Here is a 12,523-nt window from a genome sequence, read left to right as displayed (position 1 = left end):
AATGAGTAAACGTTTGAAAACTACAGTATATTAAAATGATTATCATAAGCGTAGGTGTACAAAATTGTGTAATTATTCAAATAGGAGGAAAAATTCACTGATTCCTATAGCACTACATAAGAACCATCTTTCGAAATTGCTCGAGAATTACCCGTTCAATATATTCAGTAATTAGAAAAATATAGACCGATAGCTCCGCTAAATGAGAATCCAAACATCTGTAGTCATGTCAGATCTAGGCGTGCATCGCGCGAGCAACATGAAATGTACCAGATCGCGGAGTAGAACTAATTACACAAGCCAAGCACGCTTGCTAATAGAAATCACAAGGGAAAAAAATCCACTGTATTATCTCTTGGTATGAGGGAAACTGCCTTTATATTAGGGAAAAAAACTTCAAATTTAAAATACAGATTTAAAATTGCAAGTAGAGTTAAAGGCAATAAGCTAATGACTATTAAGAAAAAAAAGTTCTTTTGCAGTTTATAACCAAGGATTAATAACTAAGCCATACGGATACAAGATTATTAATAATTAAACTAATTAAGTTATTGTAAACACCAGTCTTTATCAGAAGAATTTTGCGTTTCTTTGGTAACAAGTAAATATTAAAGCATTAGTGCTCACAACTTTAATAAACATTAACAGAGATAAAAAAAAGACATTCTTCCATGTATTAATTATGCAATCATATTTAATTAATTAGCAAACTGGATTCTGTAAATAGAAACAGGCTTTTAATTGTAATTTTACAAGATTTAATCATCGCAATTTACACACAATCATTATTGTGTGTATTTTTAGGATATTCTTTACATTTTATACGAATAAGAGTAAGATATTAGTTTAATTTAATAATATAAATATAGCAGTTATGTAGGAGAAAGATTATAAAGTTTGGCAGTTGTGATGGGCATATTCGATAGAAATATATACTTTCATTTATGTTCATGGAGAAACTGGTTACTTTTACAACCAGTGATCCTCCAAAGAGACGTTGTCTTAATGGTATTATTATTATTATTATTATTATTATTATTATTATTATTATTATTATTATTATTATTATTACCAACATTATAACAATTATAACATAATAACCAACTGGTGTCATCCTCAGATAAGCTTACATTTAAGCTTCTAGGATGAAAGGAAAAAAAAATTAGTTCTCATCCAAGATGTATCATATGTAACCAAATGCATGCAATGTACGTATCACAAGAAAACCAATGTATGTATTATATGTAAACCAATGTACGTAATGTAAATATCACATGTAAACAAATGTAAGTAATGTATCATATGTAATGTATATAATAACTGTAACAAATGTATGCAATGTAAAAAAAAAATATATTTTAAAAAAAATTATTATTATTATTATTATTATTATTATTATTATTATTAGACAAAAACAAAATAGCCATGGTGGTCTTTATAGATCTAACCAAAGCATTCGATACACTTACACATCAAACCTTGTTAGAAAAGCTGAGGCATGTTGGAATAGACGGGCCTCTTCACAGGTGGTTTACAAACTACCTCCAAAATAGAAAGCATATCACACGTATCGGTTCAAACCGAAGCAGAGAGCTACCAGTAACCTGTGGAGTGCCACAGGGAGCTGTACTCTCCCCAACTCTATTCAACATTTACACTCACGATATTAATCAGTTACCACTCAAAGGTAAGATATTTCAGTACGCAGACGATACAGCAATAATATCCATCCATAATAACGCAAGCATAGCCCAAACAAATATGCAACATGATATAAATCTGATCATAGACTGGCTCACGAAAAACTCCATACACCTAAACTCAGAAAAGACAAAATTAATGATATTCAGAAATCCACTGACTCGACCAGTTGATAACAAATATATAACCATCCAACATCCACTTTCCAACACAAAAAACACACAGAACAGCAAAACCACCACAATCGCTCAGGTTGAAACAATACGATACCTTGGAATTTACCTCGATGCAGATATGAACTGGAATAGCCATATAAAACATCTACACAACAAACTCCGAACAATAAGTGGCAAACTCTACAGATTAAAAGACATAGTTCCCATACGCCTAAAAACACTAATATACAAAGCACTATGCCAAAATATACTAAGATACGCTATAACAACGTATGCTTTCTGTGCACCCTACAAATTAAATAGATTAATGTCGCTACAGTACAAAATGACAAATCTGATCTTTTGGGAACAAAGAGAAAATCACGACCTTATAAACATTGCAATGGCAGAACACAAAATGCTGACAGCAAAACATTTATGTCACTATGCAGCCTTGCTAAAACATTATTTCGATGCTAACTACAGGACAGTTAGAAATACATACCGTATAACAAGACCTCAGACTACTAATTATATCACATATAAATACAATAATCACTACGGAAAGGCCACGCGAAACTTCTACATCGCAGACATGATAAACAAATTACCTTTTGAATACAGAAACCTTACAAACTACAATAGCCTGAAAAGAGCTCTAAGGACATACTACGAACAAGAAACACGCACCCAAAATACCATACAAACTTAATGAAACACAATATGTTCGCTCAGGCTTCCAGTTCAGCGACGCATCAGTACAATCCAATTTATTGTGTGGGGGGGGTGTGCGTGCGTGTGAGTGCGCGCGCGTGCGTGCGTGTGAGTGCGCGCGCGCGAATTTCTCAATCATAGATTCCGTAGCATCCTAACACAGCAAAAAAAAAAAAAAAAAAAAACAATACATAATAACCAACTGGTGTCATCCTCAGATAAGCTTACATTTAAGCTTCGAGGATGAAAGGAAAAAAAAATTAGTTCTCGTCCAAGATGTATCATATGTAACCAAATGCATGTAATGTACGTATCACAAGAAGAAAATCAATGTATGTATTATATAAACCAATGTACGTAATGTAAATATCACATGTAAACAAATATAAGTAATGTATCATATGTAAACAAATGAATGTAATGTATATAATAATTATAACAAATGTATGTAATGTATATAATAACTGTAACAAATGTATGCAATGTAAAAAAAATATATATTTTAAAAGTAAATCATGAGTTTACACCGTATGTTTGTGAAAATAAGGACACATAATATTCAGATTGCATATGTGTAAATACTGTTGTATAATCACACCTTTCAAATTTGAAAAAAAAAAAAAATAGTAAACCACAACATGTAATATTATACAACTTATGTAACTCTGAACAATATAATTGTAAATTATTATTATGATTGTTATATAAAAAAACTGTTAGCATCATTACTATTTAAATCTCATTATATGTAGCACAAAGTGCTGAACCTTGTAAAATAATATACTGAATAGATGATCATTGTACATATGTAAATATTTGAAAGAACAATAAAAAAAAATCATCGTCATTATTGTACAGGCATCTGTAATGAGTAAAGAATCCTTCACGGGAGATTCATTATTCACGCGATACCTATCATACTTCTTCTTAAACTCATTCACTGATGAAGCACTCTCAACCATCTCTGGAAAACCCATTCACCACCCTTCAAGCAAAAAATCTACTCTTGACACCCCTTGTTCTTCTTCCTGTCTTGTACTGAAAAAACGTCGTCAGTAATCCTATACATTCCCTTAAACAACTCATATGCTTCTCTTCTGTTTTTTCTTTTTCGCCTATCAGCTAGTTTTTGAATTCCAGAGACCGTCAATATTTTCATAGGGAATCATTCCACAGACGGTCCACAAACTTTGTTACTTGCCGCTAGATGCTCTCCACCACTTCATCCCCACCAATCCGAGAGCCCAAATCTATGCACAGTAGTCCAGATGTGGCGTTATTAAAGTCATATATAAGGAACAATAACCTCTATATCCCCGCTTGATAGTGTGTTCTTCCAACCATGTAATCTGATGTGCTGTTTTAGTCAACTTCGCAAGATGCCCTCTAAACTACAACTCCCTGTCCGCAATCACCCTGTAGTCTCGGGCCTCATCATTTTCCTGCTGTTCATTTCCATCCATATAACACACAACATGTGATCTCTTCTTCCCAAAGTGCATAAACTTATACTTGGCCACATTAAACTTGCAGCATTTAGCTTTGCCCATACTGCTAGTCTATTTAAGTCTCTTCCTGCAGGATCTCTGCATCACCTTCATTTACCATTGCTCTTCCCAGCTTATCTTCATCAGCAAACACTGCATATTTCCTGTCAAAAGTCTCATTAAGGTACAAATTAAACAAAAAGAGGACCAAGCCCAGTGGTGCACTACTGGTCATTTTTTTATCTTCTGGACTCAAGTAAATTTAATAGTTTATTGCGACTTTCCTATCTATTCGTATTCGAATCAATGATGATGAAGAAGATGATGAATTGTGCTTACAAAACGCTATCGGTCACGATTGGATTAAAGATTGAGAGACCAAACATGGAACGTTTTCAAGCCACAGCAAGCATCTAATAAACAGGTGGGTTGGCGGTCTCACAGCGAACGACGAAAATCTTCTACCTAGCAACAATGGAAAATTTTTCGAAAAGAAAAAAGAAGGTAATGTTCTCTTATTAGAAAAATCAACAATTGTGGCCTCAATCATGTGAAAATAGTATGTTGATATATAGAATAAGAAATATAAAGCATACTCATCAAACGTGTGCTTTGAAAGGATTCATCTACAGTGAATAGACATCGCAGAAGAGGAACCTATATTTTCTTTTCTTTGCTTTGTCTTTTCTTTTCTTTTGCTTTTGAAATTCCTCATCTACAAGGCATTGTTAACCTGTAGCGCATCAGCATCCTGAGCAGTCAGTTAAAGTAAATCCGGAAACTTATTTAAGAGTTGTATGATCCCCAGCAATGAAAGTCATTGATCATCTGCATTAATTGACATTTTAGGAAAGAAAATATAAAAATTCAGAATGACTATTAGAATTAGGATAGACAGCGAGACATTGAATGATTCCGAAAGAGTACAATCGAGAAGATTTTTAGACAATAATTAATTGAATTTGGAGCGTTGTCCTCAGACGACATTTGAGAAATGCATAAATGGCATCTTGAGATGACCTGTTCATTATATAAAGGCCGTTATGTTTAGAAATGCGATGCTTTTCAGGCTGTAGATGAAAATTGACGTAGTTGTTGTTGGCATTGAGACATCCATATTCGTGGATGCATTTAGAAGGATTTTGAAAAATTTCTATTATTTCATTCCATTCAATTTCCGAATGACAAAATAACCGAGTTATACCAATTGAGGATATTATTAATACATTCATAAGAAATCTTCACAAATGTTGAGTTTTTAAGAAACAGGACTCGAAAATGTAAAAACGAAAATTCACAAAAACTAAATTAAAAGAAAAAAAAAACATTATTAAAATAATCATCGATGAGCTCTGTTAATTCACTTATATTTAAGGAAGCAAACACACAGTTGATGAGACGATTCCTAAAGGATAAGCGTTTGTCATTTAACAGTAAATCGGCAATGAGAATTACCGGAACTCGATTCTCATTTGGATGTGCCTCAAGCAGTGGTGAAAACTGTTAATGATTCTATAGGCTCGCAAAGTAGCGGATCGATTGCTAATATACTAACTGGATTTGCTAATTATTCGAGTTCCTGGTGCGTTTAGGGATTTAGATTCAATATTAACATCACTACCATAATCTATATTGCCAACGAATAAAGTCTTGCATTTAGGAAAATCATTAATTGTTTGTAAATTCACTTATTGAAATGGAACGTCAGTGAAATCTGTGTTTAATTGTCGTTCCATTTAATAGAATTTAATACGGAAGGTGCTTTAGACATGCTAATTTAAGAAGGTAATCACAATTTGAAACAGAATTGGAAACTTACTCTCAATAGTGCATATGTCAGAATACATTAGAAAACTGAATGTATTAAATATTATTAATAAACACTGAATTTTAACTTCTGGTGTGGATTATTCGACATTGAAGCGAGAGGTGATGAGTCAAGTATAGTACATTGTCAGTTGCATATCTTCACTGGCGATTTTGTTTCCGGAAGAGCTGTACCGTCATCTTCGTCTGAGACAGAATAATTCCTTATCAGTTTAAGAGGAGAAAAAAAAGTGTAAGAAAATGATTTCTTCTAAGTGGTTAAGTCTCCATTGATGATGTTTTATCGAACTGACATATTCAAATTTCAAATTTTTCAAAAAAAGTTAGTGGATTCTTTTTCTCTAACATTTTAATAACCCTCCAAAGGAAGTAAATTAATCTTTTTTTATCGCTGAAATTTTTTGGAAATTGGTAAGCAGCCCGTCTCCACTTTTCATTGCATTCATTGTAAGCATTTCTGCAGTTTGTTAAACGAAAGACGACGAGCCTAATCATAACTAACCTTTATCTGTATATGTTCTATTGTCCTTTTTTCTTCGGAATATCGGATTAAAAATCCACTTTTCTTCCGAAAATCGTGCTCAACTTTGTCAAAGATCGACTAACTCTTCAAATAACTTTAAAAATGCCTATAATAAAGTTACCTATTCACTTGAAAATAAAAAAGGTCCCCCAAATGGAAGTTACAATGAGATTACATATCCGCACCATAATAGTAGATTCTGTACGTGTATTGCTACCATAAATTAATGGTGGGATAAAAGATTTCTTGTGAGTGGAAATTCCCATTTGGGGGACCTTTTTTATTTTTAGATTTGTTTTCTACTTTTACTCAGTTAATTTGTTCATAATTAATTTTCGATATGTATACGATGTAATGTGTGTCTTTACGCCTATATATTTCCAATATTCAAATTTCCAGTATTCTTTATTAACCCTCCAACACGCAAGGTACATCAAGTCCTTTATCCTTATTTTATCGTATTTTAATATCTACATATAACTTGTTTTACAAATGATATACAGAGATATCGCAACACGGTGATTTGTATAAAATGAAAATAAAAAGAAGAATTGAATCTTGCCACGTCAATTCGCTCGAAGCTACATACAGCCCCTTTTTGTTGACCCGGTCAAATATAGAAGTGGAATTTGTTGAATGAACTTGAATAAATCAAATAAAATATTGAAAAATAAAAAAGCTAACACTACATTCCACAAACAATCCTAAGGAATGTTTCCGTTATGTGACCAGCAAAAGAAGGAATGATTTTGGATGAATGGGCTTGTTAGATGGAACAGGTAGTCGAATGACCAAGGAGAAAGTCATTGTAGAGCTGTTTAAATGTTTCATTCTTGCTAGGTGAGTCTTATTCTAAAGGAGACGGAAAAGGTTGATGGATTAAAAGTTAGTGAAGTGGATGTATTTACAATAATAAGTACTCTTGATGTCAGCAAGGTTATACAACTGGATGAAATTTCGTCCTGAGTCTTAAGAGAACGCCCTAAAGAAATAGCAGCTGCCAGCTGCCTTCAGTTGGTTGTTCAATGAAAACCTTGAAACTAGGAAAGTCCCTGGGAAGTAGAATGAGGGTAAAATAGCGCCACTGTATAATGGTGGTGGTGGTGGTGGCGGAAGAATAGAGACATCAAATTATAGAACAGTTCTTATTACTTGGTTGATAATGTATTGGAACAATTGGCAAGAGCTCATATACAAACTTGCACACATGAAAACAATATTATCTATGAGGGTCAGCAGGGATTTTGTAAGGGACGTGCTTGTTTCAGTAATCTCCATAACTTATACGAGTATATTCAATATTCAGTATATTCGGTAACTTATATGATAAAGTAAAAAGAGGGTGATGAAGGAAATGCGTACACTGAATTTATTTTAGATTTTGCAAAGGCATTTGATAGAGTACTACATTATAAACATATTTACGCCGCAAAGTATGGGACTGGATACTAAGCTGGCGGAATGGATTGGCAATTGGCTGTCTAATAGATATCAAAGATTTCTGCATGGAAGGGCAGGGCAATATCAGGGAAAAGGAAAGTTACAAGTAGGTTTCTACAATGCTCTGTGCTGGGATCATTACTTTTCAACCATTATATCAATCATATCGTCAATGTAATTCAATTAGATATTCACTTGACGGATCAAGTAGAGCTGCAGAAGGTTACTGAGAGTAATGCTAATATAGTGACTCTTCAGGAGGATCTGAGTAAGCTGGAAACGTGGGAAGATGATTTGAGATACTAGATGAATGTTGCTAAATATAAGGTTTTGAATTTTGGAATCTGCAGATGGGATACTGCATACTTTTTATGAGGAAATATACTGAAAGAAGTTGAGGAAGCGCAGGATATTGAGGTTATGGTGGATCTATATTTGAAATTTAAGAGGAATTTTGCAGAGGTAATAAAGACAACTCAGAGAGTTGCTGCAATAATAAGACGAACGTTAATCAGCAGAGAAATCATTCATTGTATAAAGTCCTGTCAGGTCACATCTGGACTATTGTGCTCAAACCTTGTCTTCCGGATTTAAACGAGATGAAAATACTTCGGAGTGGATGCAGAGGCGATTGACAAAAATGATTTCAAGACTATGGAATGCTAGCTATGAGGATAGATTGACGTCATGTAATCTGCAGAGTTTGACTGATAGAAGGCAACTAAAATATCTTTGTATTTTCAAAGTTGTATTATTACTACAATAAGATAGGCATCTGTAAAAATTAACAAAACAGTAACTAAATTGGGGATTCTCAGTTGTAAAAGAAATGCCAAAGAAATATTCATCATAATATTTAGCTTGATTGTAAAACAAACAGATATATAATAAATGCATCGAAACTTTAATATACTTTATTATCCAATCATGAAAAAAAAATAGCTCGAATAGTATGTACACAATCAACGTATGTCTCTTAAAAGATATAAGATATCCATCAATAGTTCTTAATGGATCAGTTCATGTCGGAAAATCAAGAGGGGGATTGTGAAATGGAGAGAAAACTCGAGGTTATGTGTTTCGCTGTTAGTTCTTTCATTTGGGAATCTATAGAATACCAGACATACAAAGGGGAGCGTGGAAAGTTCTGATAAACACCTAGAACAAAACATGTTATGGTTTGTATAACAAGGGAAAGACATTTTTCTCAGAAGATTGCAAAGGATGCAGCGCGTTGTAACAAGTGTATAACACTTCGTGGGGAATATGCAGAATAATATGTAAGTTACGTGGTTCTACCTCAGTTCCTTCATGGTGATAGCACATCTTTCCAGACCCCTTTTGTATGCATTATTTGCCATTTTTGTGGAAGGTAGAATCCATTGTGTTTTATAGATTACTGTATCTGTTGTTCTACGCCAATGTTCATTCAATGTTTTTTTTTTTTTAAGTGACTGTCGCTCTCTAACAATAGAGTGCTTAGAAAGTATTTCTATAGTCATGCTTTCATTTGAGATAATCGAAAACCATTGAATGGATAAATATACTGAACAGTAACAATACGAAATGGATAACTAATGCAGCTATTGTTCCAAGATTATGTTGCAATGTTGAAACAATGGGACTCCAACTAATTAGAATTCTATTTTCCACAATAGCACCATTGAAATAACATAATAATTTAATTACAAAATTCTATCAGCATATTTTTAGTACTAATTATTTTATCAATAAGAGCAAGAAATTGCAGTCAAATTTGGCTGACAATTGTGAGTGTATAAACCATTGTGAAATTATACTTTAAGGGAGAGTATTAATAAAAAATAAATACGCTAATAGAAAGTTTAAATCCAAAACTTTGGATTGATAATAAAAAACGTTCATTATTATTATTATTATTATTATTATTATTCCTAAACTATCAGTAGTGAGGACGGTACATCACAAATATATATGGCAACACACTTATAAAAAAATTACGGTTAATAAATAGAGCTGTATATTATACTCTATTCATTTACTTTAAGTCAAAAGCAGTTCACATTTGCAAGAGTACTTGGAGATATAATTATTTATGATGTCTCCACATGTTCTAGACTTCATTAAAAATGAAAATTCACTCCCAGTCGTCTTTGCAATAAATGTTCACTGAAGAACCATATTTGGATGGAAATGAGTTTTTTGTAAGAGTTATTCCTTTCTGTCATGGGTTTAATTAAAGCATAGATTAGTCTTCCCTTCACTTTTAATTTTCTAAAGGTGTATATCTTGGACGCAGTTTAATAACATCTTATTTTATTGAATTTAGAATCGAAAATTTTATTATTCAAAAGTGTAAGTATTACATAATGTGAGCTATCAAGTTTTGCATTTTTATGATCAAATTGTATTACAGGAAAATGCCAAAATCATTTAAAAAAAAACTAATACCTTTTTAAAATAATTCTTTCTTTTTTTTTGAATCCTTAAATACTAGTGTAATTCAATAAACAAACTGCTTTAAAATAAGTCTAATGTTTATTATACGCTCATTTATTTGTTTTCTACAGTTATCAATGACTATCACTGTGTAGTTATGTTTCCCGTTTAAGGCTCCTGAAAGAATTAAATTTTGGATTAAGAAATTGATTTTGTTGCTGAATATCTCAATCAAAATTTTATTGCTCAAAAATATCAAGGACAAAGACGTGAAAGCAGTATGAAACTATGACAAGCTAATCAAAAAATGAAAAAAAAAAAAAAAAAAACTGGTTGGCACGGTAATTGGCATGTTTCAAACCGCTCTATTTTTACCATGAACATTTAATGAATAAATGCATGTCACGTGACTTGATTTCGCAAGGAAGCACGCTATTCTCGTATGAATAATTTAAATAAAATTGCTGTCTATAACTGAGCAAATTTGCTGCATTGTGAAAATTTCACGTGTTTAATGAAAAATACAGAATATTACACGGTTGTACACAATCAATTGTTAGCTGGCTCATGCAACTAATGAGAAATATACACAAAAAAACTCTCGTTCCCATCTGACTGAAAATTCATTCTAATTATGTTTTCATGCAAAGGATAGCTAAATGCCTCTATATGTATTCAGATATGTGTGATCCAGACTCGCGCTTAAAGAGTACGTGCTAAAATAGTTTTTAAATTAATGTATTACATTCTCTTTTAAAATAAGAAATCAAAAATTTTCAGCCACTTTTATCATTGGATTTCTAGAGGCATTGCTTTCTCTTGATCGTTATTTTATCCATTTCGGTATATTAATTATAAATATTTTTGTTATTTTTTTTTCTTTATCGTTTATTCATCATTAGTTTATTCTTCAAATGAATTTAGCTGCAAAATATTGTATTGTGAAATGTGATCAATTAATTTAATCGTCTGTATATCATTAAACTAAAATAAACATAATAAAAAGCAAAATAAAAAAATATACATATATATAAAAACTATTAAAATAATTGTACTTTATGTTTAAAAATTAAAAAGAATAAAACTTTTAAGCTTTCTTTAAATATTTCTGAAAATTGTTAAGACACCAAATAATAATAAATTTCATTCCACTAAATAAATAAAGGCATGGTTGTTGAATCATTATAATACAAACATTGCTTTTGAATAAAGGAAATGTTAATAGCACATGAGGTGCTAGCAGAATAAAATACGCTAATATATTTTCATATTAAAGAAAAAATTTAACGAATGTCAAATTTGTAAGAAGAAAACACAATCCTTACCTCATTACCAGGCAATGATGGTAAATCACTTGTTACGCCACAATTGGTGCACGATGAGTTCACACCCCACACGAGATACGAGGTTTGCAATAAGATCAATATTACCCACACATTCAGCTGCAGTGTTGACAAATCACATCTCACAGTCAATGAAGACATGGAACTGCCGTCGGCCAGCAAGTCATTACTTGAAATCTTCATCTTTCTCTCCAAATAATAAATTTCAGTTATGTTTGGCAGTCAGGGTTAGTTTTCATGATGTTAAGGGTTGGTAGGGGAAGGACCACAAGGAGTTTTATGTGACGTGTCCTAACAAAGTATCTTCCATGTGTGCCAGATTATTTTTACAACATGCAGTTAATCACCTCACTCGACTACATTTTAAGGAAAATAAGCAATTCTTAATGTCTCCACGAGTCTGACCTTGACGAAATCAAACTCGGAACACATTGCCGGAATCTGTAAGGCTGCTTACAGTCCACGAGGCGCGAGCAATCTAGGGTTATTCCTGCACATCTGGCTGTACTCCGTCAGTACACAGCACTTCGATGCTCACTAGAAGCGCAAATATCGACAGATTGCGGTCCGCGTGCGCTATCTCCAAGACGACCGTACTTGAGCGACGTCTACTGGCAAAGAAGTACATAAACAATAAAACGTTTTCTTGTAGTTGCCAACGAAACAAGATGTGTTACAGTACTGTGTTTGAAAATAAAGGAAGTATTTATTTGCAACAGGTTAAAATGATTGCCATAGTAAAATAATGTTACTGGCTATTACTGATATTATTTTATCATCACACTACTAGATTCAGAAAAAAAAACTTTTCAAACTTTATTTGTCTATATGCGCGCGCGCGCACACACACACATTTTTGTTTAATTTGATTGTATGTCAGAAACAGCTGACATTGTCAGGTCAGCGTATTATGTC

At 32.7% G+C, this 12,523-nt stretch overlaps 1 protein-coding gene across 1 annotated transcript in view; it reads right to left on the bottom strand.

The window, feature by feature from the left end:
• Positions 1-12,080, bottom strand: part of LOC150103993 (CCN family member 2-like) — a 168,425-nt gene extending 156,345 nt beyond the window's left edge. Inside the window, exon 1 of the mRNA XM_090396881.1 lies at positions 11,591-12,080. Coding sequence (XP_090253007.1) covers positions 11,591-11,791 — 201 coding nt within the window. The 5' untranslated portion in view covers positions 11,792-12,080. The remainder of the gene's footprint in view (positions 1-11,590) is intronic.
• Positions 12,081-12,523: the final 443 nt, after the last annotated feature.

This window comes from Typopeltis vanoorti, chromosome 8 (assembly GCF_054136105.1).
Source record: "Typopeltis vanoorti isolate ZY-2024b chromosome 8, IOZ_Tvanoo_1.0, whole genome shotgun sequence".
Taxonomy (NCBI): Eukaryota; Metazoa; Arthropoda; class Arachnida; order Uropygi; family Thelyphonidae; genus Typopeltis; species Typopeltis vanoorti.
This window is presented reverse-complemented; position numbering and strand designations above follow the sequence as displayed.